At 44.0% G+C, this 17,930-nt stretch overlaps 1 protein-coding gene across 7 annotated transcripts in view; it reads right to left on the bottom strand.

The window, feature by feature from the left end:
• The window catches only part of TACC2 (transforming acidic coiled-coil containing protein 2), a 130,556-nt gene that overhangs the window by 89,849 nt on the left and 22,777 nt on the right, over window positions 1–17,930 (bottom strand). For 2 of the 7 annotated variants that reach the window (XM_068198255.1, XM_068198257.1), the window contains exon 1: window positions 626–2,664. In XM_068198255.1, coding sequence (XP_068054356.1) covers window positions 626–2,565 — 1,940 coding nt within the window. In that variant the 5' untranslated portion in view covers window positions 2,566–2,664. Of the gene's footprint in view, window positions 1–625; window positions 6,251–13,916; window positions 14,090–17,930 lie in introns of those variants that run through there. The other 5 variants (XM_068198252.1, XM_068198253.1, XM_068198251.1 and 2 more) reach the window with 4 other exon arrangements.

Raw genomic sequence — 17,930 nt, 5'->3', positions numbered from 1 at the left:
AAATAAATAAAACCAAAAAAGCAACTCTGAGGCTCTACAAGTCTCAGCTCAGAAGAATTCACATCTGAAACAACTCCACGTCATTAGAAACACTGAATAACACAGTGATCAAAGGCACTGTCAGTGCAATTATATTGTACAGGAGGATAAGAGGGAGGCCCAGACAACTAACTGTGAGTAATTGGGTTACTCCTTAGGCTTGTTTTTAAACACTGCACTACACCATGTGAATGCTGCAGGTCTCATTTAACTGGGTCACCAAAACTGAGGCAGAAGTCTCCCAACTTAAGGCTAGGAAGTGCAATTTGTATGCCTAACTTCAGGCGATGAGGTGAGAACACTGGGAAGCAAACCCACACAGGTATGGACAGGAATCTGGCCCAGCAGATGGAACAGCTCAGAACTCTGCTCCTCAGCTGTCAGGACCTCTCTGTCCCTACAAATGTATTTTTTTTCCACGTAATCCACATTTAGAAGCAACATATATTTAAGATAAAGTTAAGAACAGAGTAAGTGACATGCCCTCCCAAACTGCCCAGACAACGGGCACCTGCCTGGAAAATTGCAGCCCTCTCCAGCCCTGGGCTGCTGCCAAGCATTTCACGAAGTAATTCAAAGTAAATACCTTTCAGAGGGTAATCCTGCCACAGCCATATCTTGAAGTTCACTGAGGTCAAGGTTCTTAGGCTCAGTTAATGCAAGCGGTGATAGCTTTCCTTTGGCATCCTGGAGGGAGCTTTCGTGTTCTGAATTCATCTTGCTTGGCTCATTTTCAGCAACAACAAGACCTGCATGTGCAGAATCCTCACCCTGCTCCATCACAGGGAGGGCTGGAGAGTGATTTTTGTACAGGTCTGCCTCCTGCTCCTCAGTGCTCGTGTTTATAGCTAGGTCTCCCTCGGCAGTGACTAACATCCTTGCAGCACCAGTTTCAGGGATGTCTCCACTTTTTTCATCACCTGTCCTTGCTGTGCTTAACACTGTGTCACCGTTCTCTTTCACATCTCCCTCAGTCATACTGCCAGACTCTAGTTTACAGTCAGTTTGCAAGCAATCATCCTGGCTTCCTTCAGTTTTTAAGTAATCTATTAACCCATGCATGGCCACTTTCTTTTCTTGCTGTGCATCTTGAGAATTTCCCGGTGTTTCCAAGCATTTCCTATTTACTGCTTCGTCCTGTATCAGCTGCATGTCACTCTGAGACCTAATGTCATGCACAGAATTGCTGTGAGTGTTTGCCTCCTGTTTTCCCTCAGGTGACACACTGAAATTGTCTGGCAATTCCTCATGGTTGTAAGATCCTCCCTGGACAAGCGTTGAAGCTGCCATGTCAGAGATGCTCTTGGCAATGTCTGCATCACCGTACTCACTTTTCCTCTGTTCATTTGGCTTAGGATCCTGGCACTGTGCAGCAGGAAGACTTACATCCTCTTCAGAGGGAACTGGTTCTGCATTGCACTCTGTAATTAAGTTATTTCCCTCTGTGGCAGCAGCATCTTCTACGTCCCTCCCCTGTACATCGCCCGCAGAGATAACAGCTCCGGTGGGCTGCTGCTGGCTGTCGGAACACGCAGGGAAGTTCTCAGCTGCTGCCCCATCAAATGAAGCTGGTCCTTGCTTCTTTATCTCTAAGCTTATTAGTGATTCAGGATCAACGCCACCAGCACACACGCCCTCCTCTCTTTCCATCTCACTGCTCTCAGTGGCTTTGCCTGGCTTTTGCAGATTTTCCGGAGCTTGTTCGGCAGATGGAGCGCCATCCAAGCCAGGGACCACTTCTAAACAGCCAGAGGGCTGCCTGCTTTCCTCAGGGTCCTGGAGACTTGCTGGTGGCAGCTCTGCCCCTGTGTTTTCTTGTTGCAGAGATCTGCCCTCGGCAGCTTTGCAGGAAGTCTCAGTAGCTAAAGACAACTCCTGCCCCTCTGCTTCTGAGGTGCCCTCGGGAGCTCCTTCGCCCACCTTGTTTGGTTCTGAAAAGTTCTCAGCACCACAGAGTTCTGCTGTGTCCTTGGCCACTGGACTCTGCTTGAAGCCTGCATGGTTTTCAGTCAAAAGTTGGGGTAATTCAGCACTCAGTGTGCTGTGGACAGTTTTTTTAAAAATCTGGCTGATGTGCTCCCTGAAGTCTGGAATGCTGGAGCCAATGTCCAAAGAGCTGCAAGTCAGAGCTTCATGCTCCCTTCCAGAGTTCTCTGCAGACTGCTCGGAAACACTGATGTCTGCCCTGGTTATGTTATTATTCTCTTTTGAAAGCTCTTCCATTTTTTCTGAATTCCCAGGTTTCTCTAAGATCTTAGGATACTTGTCATCTACGCAGATATTGGTTGCAATTTCCTCATTACAGCCTTCTCGTGATGATGAAAGGCTCAGCAGCTTCCCTTCTGTAGTAGGGAGTGCTAACAGAGACTCTGCTGAACTGTCACTTTGCTGTTCTTTGAAGTCTAGCTCACCTTTTGTTTTTTTGGATTTAATTGCAGAGATCTCTTTCTTCAGCTTCTCAGAATTGAAGTGTGATAAGTTTCCAGTTCTCTGCCCTACATTCAAAGTCTCTGACAGGGCAAACATTCTGTCTCCATCACCCTGAAAACTTTGGTCTGGGCAGTCTCTTTCACTCACACACACCTTCCCTGCAGAGCTGTTTTCTGAATTTGCTGCTTTACCTGTGCTTACCCTGGGTGAAGGACCTAAGGGTGCTGACACCTGAGGACCTGGGGGACCCTGCAAGTCAGAGTTACCTTCTAAAGTGTTTTGGGATGCTACAACTTCCAGCTCATTGTTTAGTGATCCCCCCCCAGTACCCTCGTCCTTCTTGTTTCCAGGTTGCTGGCTGGGATGGCTGAGTGCAGAAATTGTAAAATCTGCTTGACAATAGCCAGGCTGCTCTGTTGCATTTTGAATGCAGCTGGATTTATGTGAGTCATCAGTGGGAATTACTTCCCTGTGTGCCTGTAATGGTGAAGGAGATCCCTGTGCCCCTGGACTTGTATCAGGCTTTCTATTGCTGGTTTCTGGGATAGAAATACTGTCCTCACAACTCATCTTCATGTTTCCATTTTTCTGGATGCCTCCCCCATCAGCAGTCAGAATATTTTCGGATTTTTTTGCCATTAATGGCATTTTCCTTTGCATTTCTGGATGAGATATTTGGGGATCATTTTTCTCAGAATTATCAGAAGTATGTGCTATTTCTGTATCTCTTGGCAAAGCCTGTGATATGTTAGTGGCACTTGCTGAATCCTGTGTCCCTGGAAGAGTGTTTACAGCAGCAGCACAGCTTCCACCAGCATTATCCTCTCTCCCGCACACGCTGCCTGGCTGCTCATTCTTTTCAAGTTCTTTACAAAACGTGTCTCTCTGACATGCTGCTTCATGCTGCCTCGCTGAGATCAAAGAATTATCACCCTGCTCGGGCTTGCTTGAGTTTTGCTTACTGCAGCACTTCTCTTCTGCCTTGAGATGGGTTTTGTTTTGCTCCTTGCAATCTCGCAAATTAGGCGCGGTCACACCACAAGTGTGGTGCCCGTGTTTGCTCACGTCCTCAGCGCCGCTGTCGTCCTTGTCCTGTTCTTTTGGCCTGTCAGAGCCACTCCGGGGCAGTGCTGGACCTGGCACAGAAGAGTGTTTGTCAGGGCTGTTTGAAATGTCCGGAGGTGTTTGTGGTGTGCTGCTGTGATTGTCTCGGTCCAGCCACTGGGGTTGTGGAGCCCTTGCTTTGTGCTGCTGATCATCTGCTCTGCTGACAGCTGCCAGGCTGCTCTGGTGCTCCTGCTGTTCAGGCTCTGTATCTGAAGTCCAGCCGCTGTCACCAGCAGCAGACAGCGACCGCTCTGCTTGCTCTGCCTGGGGAGGAGCTCTTGGAACACCTTCATTTTCCTGCCCCTCTGGGACACGGCACTCCAGGACCTCTGAAGAGCTGCACGTGTCCCTCTCAGAGGGGCAGTTGTTTGCAGTGACGTGGCTGTCACCCCTTTCCTCCATGTGAACCTGGTGATCAGTAAGTCCTGAAGGGGGTTCTGAGTGAGCCATCTGTGTATTTCTGTGACTTTCTGCAGCCACTTGCTCCAGCTGAGCTTGCACATCCGATTTACATTTACTTTTCTGAGCCAAATCTTTATCCTCCACAGAACTTTTCACTGCAGTTTGGTGCTTCTCTTGTTGAACACCCTCATTTTGATTTCCATCCCTAGCACTGCTGTGTGCAGCTGCAGGTTCCTGCTCTGGATCTCTGTGAGGTGCCTTGGTGATGTGACTGTTCTGTTCTTTGGTTTCCAGAGCCTGTGAGGCCTCCCTGGTTTCCCCCATGGTCCCTGCCAAGTCATGTAAGGCCTGGAGATCGAGTTTTAATTCAGGCATTTTTGCACTTTCTCCTGACTTGCTGGAGCTCTCAGGCTTTTCTTGACTCTCAGCTTTGGGTTCAGATTCCAGCACAGCTTCTCTAGCAAAAGCCTTTTCCCAGGGCTCATCCTGCTTACTCTGCTTAATATGATTGTTCCCAGGGTAGAGGAGCAGTGAACTGTGTGCACCATCCAAACAAACCTTTTCAGTCCTGCTACAGCCTGACTGGTCCCAAGTTTTGCCCTCTGCCTCAGTGTTAAAGCAATCAAAACTCCCTGAGCATTCCTCCCTTGCCAGCTGCAGTGAAGCCACGAGCTTGTTCTCCAGGCCATCTGGGGCAGCTGTTTTCTCTTTGCTCATTTGTTGTTCAGGTTCACAACCACGAGCCTGGGAAGTCCCTTTGGGTGATTTAAAGTTACTGTCCAAATTCAGAGGCTTTCCCCCACCTTCTTCCCCCAGGTCACCTGTTGCAGTGTTTTCACAAAGACTGGATTTTTCAGGATCCAAGGGTTCCAAGTGGGTATTTTCCGTGTCCTGGTGGTGGCTACTAACAGAGCTCAGTAGCTGTCTTCCTGCCTCACTCAAGCCCTCAGGTAATTCACTGGTTTCTGACACTTGTGCATCCTCTGTTCTGATTCCATTTTTTCTTCCTGTTACATCCGCCCCCGTTTCCTTTTGATGCAGCTCTGTGGATCTGCTCAAAGAAGTGCTTAATGCATATTCTTCCAGTAATAATCTTTTATCTACCACTGAATTTTCCTTGGTGGGACTGATAATGCTTTCCGTTTCAGAAAGTGTGTTGCTTTCTCTAGACACATCATCAGCTTTTATAATTTCATTGCTATTGGCTTCTTTTGGGCTTTCAGTTGTGACAGCTGATTTTTCTTCCTCCTCTCTCTCAAATGATAAAGGCACACTGAAATGCTCGGCACTAACAAGCTCATCCTGCTTTTGAAGCTCTCTTTGAAAAAGGGGTTTGTTTTTGTTTTTTTCAGAGGCTGTTTTCACTGCTTCACTCCTTGCTGGATCTTGCGAGCCATTTCCAGGCACATATTCCCTCGAAGGCTCTTCAGGCTTTGGTACCAGGAAGAGATTTGGAGGGCTAGAAGGCAACTCTGACATTAAAGTACAGGGTTCTGATTGCTCCCTTTTGCTTCCAGATAGAGCTGGATTTGCCTCATTCCCTTTAGCTGTTGTTTCAGCCCCCGTCTGTAGATTACAGATCTCAGTGAAGCCCTGTGCATTCACAATCGCTCCAAATTTTTCACCGTCTGAGCCTCCTGTTGCTGGATAATTTGGGATTAAGGTTTCCTTTTTCATTAGCAGACCCTCTCCACCATCTGTGCTCTGTCTACCTTGCTGCATTACTGCCTGCAGCTGACCTACTTCCAAAACTCCTCGCTCCTGCTCGGCCTCCTGAGCAGTAAAACAATCTCCTGCTGCTTCACCCCAGGGAAACGTGCTGCCATGTGGCTCCTTCATGCCACCCAGCTGCTCATCCTGCTGGAGTGATCCTAATTCACCCAAACTCACTGCTGTGGCTCCTTGCACTGCTGTGAGTGCAGGGCTGGGCTCCTGGCGTGGCATTCCGGGCCCATTCTCGCTGGTTTTGGTAGGGGAGGCAGCAGTATTGTCCACAGATTCAGCATGTGCTGATCCCTCTTCTTTGTCATCCCCTGGACCTGGTGATGGCTGTGCTCTGTCGCAGTCTGAGGTGTGTGATTTGTCACTGCTGCCTGTGACAGGCAGGATTCTCTCCCTTGCTTCAGCAGAGCGCTTTAAGAATTCAGAGTCTGTCTGTCCTCCTTGCTCTTGCAAGGCAGTGTTCTGTCCCGTCCCCTCTGGAGACCCCGGGCTGGAATTTGGGCTGGATTGCTCTTCAGCACTGTGGCTACTGATGCCTTCATTACCGATGCTGCCAACAATGGAAACGTTTATTTGTTTCATGTCAATAAAGAAGCAAAGAATAAGAAGCAAAGAATAAAAACCGTTTTGTGCCACTGATGTTTCAAAGCCATGCAGTGCATGCACTGAGAAGCTGATCATCTGCTCTCAGCAGATAAACTATCAGATGAACGGTGATTTAAATGCTTATTACTCTGTGAAGTATTCTGTCAGTCTTACCTGAGAGCCACCGTGCTCATGGCATGCATTTTAACCACTCCAAAATCTGAGATCAGTGTGGGGAGAGGGGACACGCATCTCACAGACTGAAGGAGCAACAGGGGAAAAATGGGGAGAAAAAATAACACTGGGAAAGCCCACAGCACCTCAAAGAAAGGCTTTTTGTATCTGCTTCTGAGAGACTACTTTGGCAAAGCTACACAGTAAGTGCTGTTATCTGGCTGTACTCGAGTGTGTAGCAGATTAAGAGGGGCCCATCTGCTGAATGTTTTCTCCAACTAATCAGCACAGTTGATTCTCACCAAAAGGTCAGAGGGCTCACCCTGCCGAGGGTGGGATGCTGCTGTGCCACCATCAACACCCAAATGATGAGCTCATGTCATTGCAGTGTTTGATTTCAGTGCATCCAGGCTATAACCCTTGCTGTGATCTCTTTCTCCACCCATTAAAGATAAGATAGGAAAAATGGAATCAGAGATGACTAACTGCAAGAAGGAAAAGTTATTTTAAGTATTTTTCACTGTGTGGACCTCAGTTTTTTTCCACACTGAGGTTTGTAGGTGATGAAATAGATTAACCTTGTTCTCTCACTCACCTTCCATGCCTGGGCATGGGAATATGGAGAGAAACATCTGTGTAGAGATTGTACAGAGAAGCAAGGGGCAGTGCTTACTTGACATGACACAGTGAATCCCAAGCAAAGCAGGACACAGAAAACACACTGCCAGGTGCTGGGTGGTCAGTGCAGAGCTGCACATGGAGAGATGGCTCAGAGCTTTGTCACAGCTTAGCAGTGACAGGTTGCATTTCAGAAACTCCAAGTCCCCTTTAGATTGGAGCTAGAAAAGATGCTTAAAACACCTCCTGTAAGGCCAAGCATAGATTGGATTTTAAGTAATATCCAGAAGTCTGAGAAGCCCCTCTCTGCTTCTCTGCCCGAGTTTTGCACACAAAATAGCTGATGGAGAAGTGAGTCAGGGACCAGCTCTGGGGTCCCTGCAGATTAAGTTTGTGTTTATGCAAACACAGCATCTTGGGCTGTGCTTCCATGCACAAAATGCACTTCCAGGTGGGGCCAAGACCCCTCCTTATTCCGAGAACTGCCCAACAAATAATTTCTTTAGGGACAGCTGCACCTAAAGCTGAATATGGGTTTGTCTTATGTCCTAAAAACCTTCTTCTGAGTCATTGCAGTGGAAAACAAACTGGCTTTAGAGAGCCATTGAAATTTGCCTACATTAAGGCTAAGCCTCAAATCTAAGGTAAAATATAACTTACAATTCATATGTAGTTTAAACAAGTTTCAGCAATGCTTGGAATGGGTTTGAACATTTAATTCAGAGCACCAATAAATTTTATTTAAACGTTCAGAAAATGGTTTTGCTCAGAGGAATTTTTCTCTCCCTAGACTTATCTGAAAACACTTATCCATATGAAATTTACTGACACTGGGAATACCAGGGATGGCAATAGAATATTTGGTGTCTGCTGGATCACTGACAACATGGGGCATGACAGGGCAAACAGCAGGGAGATGCCAGGAAGTTTTCCTCAAGCAAGGAATACACTTTATTACTGACAATCATTTTGCACTCAGGGAAGCTTAATTAGAAGAGGAGGGACAGAAACCACAACGTGGAACTGGGGAAGGGGTGGAGAAGTGGGAGTCAATTGTTATTCAGGCTTTTTGCTGTGTTGCAGGTCTATCTTCTTACTGACTAAATTGCTCATTAGCAGTTTTGTGCCCAGGGTTCTTCACCCTGGAAGCAAGCTCCTGTCAGAGATATGGTGATCAGGAGGAGAACAAAACTGAGTAGAGGTTGAGAGGGGAAAGCCCCTCTACCCTCTGTGAAACTGAGCACTGGAAGAAGTAGAAAACGCCATCCACAGTTGTAATTGCTCCTTATCATTTATCTTTAATCTCCGATTGTTTACTTATCATTAATCCCATCTGTCAACGGAGCTGGTAAATGCACAGTAACAAATCTGGGATGGAACTGTTGGTGATGTTCACTATACAGAGCATTCATCATCATATATTTGCATTTTTCAGATTTCATCCGACTGAATTTTCTCTTAACACACATCTTCTTTGTTACATTAGACTTCTGTTTGCAGCTATTAAATATGAAACAGTTCCAGACATGTCTGAAGTGGTTAAATATTCCTGATGACAATATCCAAACCCATGAACTATCTACTGCCATACTGGTGTCAACTTTGTCAAGAGCCATAGTAATAAACTTGTGACTTAGCAGGTTCAAGGGAGATGGCAATCCTGTGAATCAAGTTCAGCATTATGAATCAATCAAAACAATTTTTCTGGTATTCAATAATGCTGAAAAGTCGTTCATTTTACTCAGGAGCAGATGAAGGAATTGGGGCAAGTTTGTAATTAATGTATGCTGAACAGAATTAAGATGAGAGTGCTGGCACAGGCTGTGACAGTGAGTTAAACTATCACTGTTAGAGTGGAATAGCACAGATTCATCATCTTGCTGCTGCAGCTCGCTCAATGTTTTATTCAGAACACAACAGAACTGAAAGGTCTGAGTTTTCATTCAGCAGGATAGGCCCAGAGTGACCTGTCTGGTTATCTCTATTTATGTTTATCCCTCTGATGAAGCTAACAAGGAGAACTATTCAGGGAACATATCCTACATCTTCCTTTTCATTATTTGCAGTCTTGCTTTTCTGTCTGCAAGACATGCTGGGGTTAGAGAAACATCTGTTGGGAATGCCTTAAGCACGGTTGATCCTGCTTTAGGGCAGAAGGATGGACTGGATGACCTCTTAAGGTCACACCTAGTCCCATTATCTTCCACTCTTTTTAAAGGGAATAACACTACTGGGAAATTACACCACATGCTGAGGATAATTCCCCTGAGTAAAACCCAATCTACATTAAATCAATAATTACTTTCAGGGAACATGTATTTTTAGACAACCCATTTAATACAATCAACATAAAGCTATGACTCTAAAAGTTGGTATTTTTAAACACAGGAAAATAAAGTATGGTCTCTTTTGTGGGTAATCTGACCTAGCTTAATATTATTAAGGGGAAAATTCATTCCTATTTAAAACAAAACATGCAAATGACAAAGCAGGGAAGAACATTCGAGTTCCTCATAATTCATGTAGAGTTTAGGGCAGAAAAAGTCATTTTGCTGTGAATAATTGCTGCATGTGATGGATGATGCTAAAAAAAAAAAAAAGAAAATGCAGTCTTGCAAAGACATAGGTGCATCTGTAGCTTGAAATATGGGTGTCCCACTGCACTCAAGAGTTACCAAAGGGAACTATTCCCTCATCTTAGAAGTTCAGCATACAGTTAAGAATTTGCAATTTCAAGGCCCTAACATACGGATCACATGAATATTTTCCTTCCACTTACAACTTCAAATAATGAGTTAAATCTTTACATGCCTAAAATGTTTGTTTTGCACAAACAATTATTGATAATTTGCTTGTTTAGAAGTGCATTGCCAATTTAGCAATTAATTTTTAATAGCTGCAGTTAACCTCTTCCACCCTCAGAAGGCAAGTTGTGGCAAGTCTGAATTTTTATGGAAAAAGTCAGGGGTCCTGCCCAGTTAATAAGCTGTTTATTAGGAGAGCACTGCCTGCTCTGTGTTTAGGGTGTGAGGCTATAAAGGATGTTAAGAAAACGATGACTTTTGGTGCACATCCCATAAATACTTCCAGATTAAGAGCCATACCCAGTCTATCAACCATTAACACTTGAAGTCACAACTCCCATTCATCTGTTTTTGTCATCCACAGCAAAGACAAAGGGCCAGGAGATAAAACCAGCAGCAGCCAGACAAGATAGTAAATTTAGCATTTACTATCTGAGTGGGAGTGTGTGTGGAAAGGGGGTTTGCAGATGCCCAAACATGATAAGTGTACTGGATAAACAACAAGAAATGAAGATATCAAGAAATGAAGATACCAGAAAATTGTAGATAGTTCAAAATTTCCATTTCTAATTCCTTTTCTCCCATTCTAAAACATGCAGTAGTTGTTGAAAGGACAGGCAGCCCTCCCAGCCCAGTCACACTTGTGAAGGAAAAACATCAAGTGCCAAAGCCTCTGGATCCCAGAGGTCACATACGGTTGCCATCCACGCTGATGTAACTCTGAGCCTGAGTGATTATATTCCCAGGAGCCTGAAATCTGAGGATGAATTTAGAAAGCACCGAGGGGAACAAATGCACAGCCAGCCCTGCAACCACAGCACATGTATAGCTGCCTCCCAAGTGTTTCTGTTCTCTTTCCACTGACACATGAGAGATCTGTGCCTACATTTTGAGTTTACGCATGTGGACGCGGTGTGCTGCAGGACTTGAGTTAAGGAGTCCTGCATTTTAATCTGTCCCTAAGAGGTTCTGAAAGTTAGTGAGGAACATGGAACTCATTTCCATATTCCCTTTCAAAAACAAAACAAAACAAAGCAAGTGACAGTTTTAGAGACAGAACGATTCACTTTTTGAACTTTTCAGTGTAAACAAGCACATGAGAAATCCATCATCGCTAAAGGGCTGCTAACAGCAGCCAGACTCCCCCCCCTCCCTGTGCATCTAAGCTTTCAGGAAAAAGTAGGAAGCAGGAATAATGATCTATACGATCCTCTGGGGAGCTATCCTACCCTTCTCCCCCACCCCCAGTCACTTTTCACCTCCTTGTTCCATACACAGAATAAAACGCAGGCCCTGCAGTATTTTAATTATGACCAAACTAAATTTTTCTAACATGGTTAGGGTAAGCTGTACTGCTGCTGCAGCAAGCAAGCAGGGCCAGGTCTCCTGTCCTGTTCCAGTTCCTGGAGTGGCTCCTGGTCTCCGTCTGAGATATTTGAAGTTCCAGCAGGCAGCAGGGCACTGACAGAGTGTCCCACAGGATGCCTGGCAGCTCCGTCACCCCACAGTGGCTCTGTGGGTCCACAGGATCTGTGTTCTGCACTCCGGCTGGGAGAGCAGCCGAGGTCATCCACAAAGAGTGCTGCATCTCCTGAACTGTTTCTGGGTGTGTTATCTTTTAAATGGATGAGTTATGTTTTAAACTGATGCATCTGCTTCATTCCTGAACCTGCTGGAAGGAGGGCCTCTGGGGTAGAGCTGTCCAGCTGGGGATTCCCCAGGCTGTGCACCAGGAGAAGGGCATGGTTCTGCCTCTCATGGACACCACTGCAAAGCCCGAGGCTTCCTAACTGTCCTGGCTCTTCAGCATTTTTATTCCACGTGGAAAGTTCACAGATTAATTGTGTATTAATTACTGATTCTGTGTATTAATTACTGGTGACCTTATTTTCCGCACACAGGAGCAGCGAGTAACGGGTAAGAAAAAATTGGGCTGAAACAGACAATTATAAAGTTTGAGCCACAGACATTTTGAGTTCCAAAAGACAAGCATTTAAAAGCAGCTTGTGAGATTTTGTGGAGAATAGAAGAAAGCCACCCAGAGGAAAAGGAAACGTGGTAGTTTTCCACCCAGAGCTCCTCCATCCGAGGGTGGCAGGTCACACGCCCTTGAGACTCTCAGAGTTCAGGGTGGAAAAGATGCGTTCAAAGCAGCACAGGGGAGCGAGTTAAAAATAAACAGCTGGAATGAGGAACTTCAAAGATTTTCCGTTTATTGTCTTTGTTTCTATTTTGGCAGGATGTAACTTAAAAGACACCCAAAACAGGCATGTGCCAGCACTTTCAGGAGCAAGGCTAAAGAACAAGTAATTGCCTGAGCTCCCGCCCATCTATTAAGTTTCCTGAAACAAGAATCCTATGAATCCTTTCAAGCTGACTCATCCATGTAACATTCATCTCCCACGAGTCAGAATTTTGCATGCTGCAGTGCAAAGCTGTTTTAGCCAGCTTGGATATAAATCTAAGTGTTCTAGGTACTCACATTTTGAAAAGGAACCCCTACAGAACTGCTCTTCTGCCATTTTTTGAACAGTACAAATGCAAATTACAGAATAGGATCAAGGTACGATGCTAATGTTAAAAAAAAAAATAAAATGCAAGACTGCACTTGCTGCAGGCAAGCCACAAATATTCCAAGCCCAAGGTAAGAGTCTCCACTATTACCATGTGGATTCTGGTACAAATGCTGTCTGTTACTGTGAAGTTCCACAAACAACTCCAGTTTTCAGCAATGTTGGTCATGATAGAGCTACTGTAAATATCAGCACTTAGCAGCACTCATCATTTCCTCTCTTGTCCCCCCTTTCCATAACCTGCATACTGTTTAGAATAGCAGAAAAATCACTGCATTGCTGTAACAAATCAGAATGCATCATTCTTTTTAGGTAGCTTCCTAATTTATGAAAAAATTATGTTTTCTTCAGTAGGACAGCGTGGTTACACACAAACAATAAAGTGATTATGCACAGTACCATCAAGAGGAACTAAAACTAGAGGATACATGTGGTATTTGTTAACTGAAATAACAAACAAACAAAATGCACATTAAAAATCTCACCCTGTCCATTTTTACATCATTATTCCAAAATTTGATTTTTTTTCTAGCTACTGGGAAAGACATCCATGGCTTCCCTCATTAGAGGCACTCAAAGACAGGAGAAATTCATCCAAGAAAAAGGTGTTTCACGTATAGACCTGGTGCTCAGCAGTAGAGTGATGCTGGATTACACAAGCCATGCATCTCATGCAACCTCTCATCACTTTAAACATCATGCCTAAATACCTTTATCACTGTAAATTGACTTAGCAGTCTTAGTCTTGCTCAGACTCCATTATTTTCAGTAGATAATTAAGATGTGCTAGTGGCAGTCAGAAGAAACAGAATTAATAGCAAATATTCTCCTGTGTAAGAGTTCCACAGCCAAATTGTCCCTTCCAGAAAACAAGCTGCTCTTTTGTCATAAATTCTTTTTGGATTATGTCATGTGTCTGAACTTCCTTGAAATATCCCCAGAGTGGTCAATTCTGATCTTATTTAATACCTAAATTAGGACTTCAACTGCCACAAACTGTTGCAAATATCAATAATTTTAAAATAGGACTATACTGGAATGGAATGGAATGGAATGGAGTGGAATAGAATAGAATAGAATAGAATAGAATAGAATAGAATAGAATAGAATAGAATAGAATATTGGAAGGGACCCACTGTGATCCAACAGCCTGAGCACTTCAGGGCTGACCAAAAGTTAAAACAAAGACTCTTCAATGTTGCTCTGTCTCAGATGAGAGTTTATTAGTGCAAGCAAAAAGCATGGAAAGGTTACTACAAGAGCTGGAGCCTGGTTTATAGTTCTGCAGTAAGGCAAGAAAGTCAGTTTGGTGATCAGTGAGTAGTCTGGTGGTGTGAGGTTATTTTGAGGAATGCATCATCATCACCATCACCATCATCCATCAGGATGACAGATGTCACCCCCAGCTATCAACAGCATCAGGGCTCCAATGCTTTTCCCAGGAAGAAACTTCATGTCTTACCTTGTAGGTCCTGCAGTCGAGGGGGAGAAGCTCTCAGCCAGTGGCACAGCAGCAGCAAGAGGATCTGAGGTGTCCTGACCTCCAGACTTTGCTGTGCTCTTTTTCTGAGGGCTCCTTTTTAAATTGTGGCCATTACCAGGAGGTTGGCCCGATTCTGAGTCTTGTGGAGTGTTCTAGAATGAAAAGAGAGAACAATTTAAATAGCTGCTGCTATTTTGGGGAATACATAAGCTTAAGGAGTTTTGTTCTGCCCACAGACAGACAACCTCTGTGGTGGGGTCCCCTACTTTGATGGAACTTGCAGGTTCTAAAGCCAAGCCATTTTTTTTTTTTTTCTTAACAGCAGAAAAACAGAAGGAAGTGGTTGGGCCAAAAATAAGTACGAGGAAAAGAAGAGGGAGAGAAGAATGCAACAATTGTTCTAAAGCAGCCAGGGCCTTTACTGACCCAAGGAGGGTATCATCTTCTCTTCTTCCAAGCCTGGCAAATGCTTTCCTTGCTAAGCAAGATTAAAATGAGAAAGGATGGAAAAAGTCTGTAAACTTGGACACTCATAATATTAGCAGCATATTTGGAGTTATGTTAGAGATAAAGCCAATGTCATTCAAGACCCAGCGCTTGCATCCAAGTCCAGATTCCTTCCCTCCCAATTCAACAAAGCTCAGAATGCCTCTGAATTGAAACAGAGGACTTGATTCTTCACCAGGCTGCCCCTCTCTGATAACAGCGACAGGAAATGCTATAGTTTCTCTAGTGACAGCCAGAAATACTATTCCACAACCGTGGCTATGCTGCATCACCTCTTCTCAAAGGGAAATAGTTACCAGGGATCTCCATCCGTGGAGATATACCTTACATGAGTGGATTTTTTTGTTTTATTTTTATTGCAAATGATTTGTTTTTGCTGCAGGAAGGAAAAGAATACTGGGCAAGCACGAGGGTTACACCAGGTAGTGAGTGGCACCTTCTTACTGATTTTTTTTTTGAGGAAGTATCTTTAGAACACGAAGAAGAACCGGAAAAAGCTGTCCTGAGCAATAGCTGAGGATGTCCTTTGAGCACGGGAAAAGAACTGGAGTAATGGACAGAAACAATCAAGTGGAAAGCAAAGAAAGTCTGAATGAAGGCCTTTTTCAAATCCTCTGGCACATCAAGCAATAGCTAAAAAGAAGGAAAGCTGCTTCACCAAATCACCCTTACCATAAAGTCACTGTTGTTTCAATTCTTAATTCTAGTTGTGAGAAGCCTAAGGCACACTTAACCTAAGGACACATAAATGTATTTACTGATGGCAGAACCAGTGCAGGGTAGCACCAGAGATTCAAAGCACAGTACACAATTCCAGCTCATCTCTTGGGGTTTTTTGCACTCATTTTAACGTTTATTTAGTTCTAGTAGTAGTCAGTAAATTGCAGAGAGCTGTTGTTGAGAGAATTACTCTGCTCTGTGTGAGCGTGGGGTGCTCCCATACAGCCAAAAGCTGCTCGAGCTCTGAGCCAGGAATGAGACACCCAGTGGCAAGCAAAGCCCGGGCAGTGAGCAACTGAAAAGGTCAGGGCACACTGAAAATACAAAAATACTTCCTTTATACTTCAGGCAAATTTGATTAACTCTCATATCCTCTGCCTTTCCCGGGAGGAGCCCCTTCACTACAGCTTTGTTCTCCTTTATCCCACCACGTTCTGCTGGGAGAGACCCAGGGCTCTTGGTTTCATGATCATGAAGCACTTACCCAGCATGTGCTGACATCTGGCATTTAGAGTATTTATCTAAGTATATATGTTGGCTGCAAACCCAGAGTATATGGCAAAAAAAAATATATATACTGGAACATCAAGAATTATACATGGAAATTTGTTTCTTTCAGCCAGGGGAAAAAAATAGAGCTGATTGAGCTTACAGGGCTCTGTTCTGATTTTTGGTGCAGAGTTTGGGGCAGCCTTGCTTTTGTTTGCATGAGAAATCTGCGTGGAGGGTTTATTTTATTTTATGCAGAAAGAGCTATGAAAAAATATGTTATTAAATGAATTACCAGGGAAAACCCCCAATCAGTGGGTGGGTAAATTCCCACCAAGCCAGGTGAGGCAGCCAGTGCCATGCTCTTACTCAGTCCCTGTATCATGTCTCATCTTGAGAGGTACAGGTGGGTCAGATGCAGAGCTGGGCCACAAACAAATGCCTCACAGTAGCAGCCAAATTAAGAAATCGTTTTCAGGCCCCTTGCAGACAGAAATGACCTCCTTTACTTTCCCAGCAGGGCAGGCAGGGTCAGGAGAACCACACAGAGAACCCAAGAAATTAGTCCAATTTATTAAATTGTCCGGATGCCTGCAGCAGTTGGCAAGAGCAGTGAGAACTAATTATTCATTTTTCCTCCTTTCTACTTCTACCACCTCAAATTTTCTCCAGCTGCTTTGGGTGCCAGGCAAGAGGAACACCTCCCATCTCTCCTGAGATGAAGAGCTGCATGTTTTGTCTCCTTCTCCTAAAGCCTCTGTCATATTCCAAAGCAGAAAATGCACAGCAATTAAGTCATTAACTAATTTACATGGTGCAGTCTCAGTAGCCACACATGGCTTCTCACTAGCCTCTCCTTCACAAGATCAGCCACTTAGCCCCAAAGGCTCTTTAGGTTACAATGCTGCTCTGCTGACCTGCTTTTGCAGCCACAGCATGACGGGGATGCACACAAATCCCTAAAGTAAAACTTCCTGAGAGCCAGGACCCTTTGGATTGTCATCCAGAGTCACAAATGCCAGGTGATAGCCAGGAGCTGATCAGCCACACGGACTCAGGGGTGGCACAGAAGGAAACTTCTCACCAGCCTGTCACAGCACAAACCCAACAGCTCACTGCCTGAAGAACCCTACAAATCTGAGAAAACCCTACAAGCAGCAGTACAGCTGTTGGAGGAAACTTTGGAGTCCTAACATGGAGTCAGGATAATTTGTTATTTACTCCCTGAGTCACAGAACACTCTGCGGCAGGATAATTTGGTAGAAGTTTGCTGTTGCTGTTCATCTCCAGAATTCACAAGTGAAGTGCAGAATATGGACATTTATGTGCCTGCTATACCTGAACATCCCATCTCATCAAAATTAGGATGTTTCCATATTAGACACAGAGAAGGGGCCACGTCCCAGTGATTTTATCAGCTGTTACACCAAAATTTGGACTTTATATCCAAACAAATACACTGGGAGGGGCAGATTCAGCAGAAGAGAGAAAGATCACAACAAACCAGGTCAGTTATGTGCACACATTTGAAGACTAAATTTAACATTGAACATTTTCCATAGATTATTTGAGGTCAGGGGACTGGTGGTTTTTTAGTTTTGTTTTGGGTTTTTTTTTTTTTTTTTTTTGTTAGGTTGATTTGTTTTGACTTTTTTTTTTTTTTTTTAAGCTTTGTGCTTTCAGGGAACTAATGCTTAAAAAGTTATAGTTCATCTCCAAACCATCCCCTAAGTGACTGAATTTGGCCACAGAAAAATCTGACTCTTGTTCTTGCAGTTCATTACCAAATTTAACATGTATTAAAACAATCTTAGCAGCACAGGCCCAGTTGGAGCAGAGGAGCTTGAACTGTGGACACTCTTTATTTCTTTCTTTCCAGGCTGTCGGATGTTTGAGTGATCAAAAAGCTGCCCTAATACCTAGTAAGGCAAAAGCACACACATAGGCTCAAAAGAAGCTCAAAAGAGTGTTTTAGCAATAATCGAAAATAAATCTTAATGTAGATATTTACATGCAAAATGAACTACTAATATGCCAAGATACAGAAAATCTTTATATATTGGTTTTCTGCATTTAATGTATTCATGTAGTCATCATAAAAGAACATGCTTTGTGAATCTAAGCCAGACAGCAGAAAAACATAATTCAATTTTTCAATTACATTTTTTAAATTTAAGCTAGTTATGCAACTCAGGTGCTGAACTAGCTTTGCAAAGCAAGCTTTCTAAATTTTTAGTTAACATGTGAAAACAATTATAAAGACTATGTTTTGTTCAC

This window comes from Anomalospiza imberbis, chromosome 8 (assembly GCF_031753505.1).
Source record: "Anomalospiza imberbis isolate Cuckoo-Finch-1a 21T00152 chromosome 8, ASM3175350v1, whole genome shotgun sequence".
In the NCBI taxonomy this organism is placed as follows: Eukaryota; Metazoa; Chordata; class Aves; order Passeriformes; family Viduidae; genus Anomalospiza; species Anomalospiza imberbis.
This window is presented reverse-complemented; position numbering and strand designations above follow the sequence as displayed.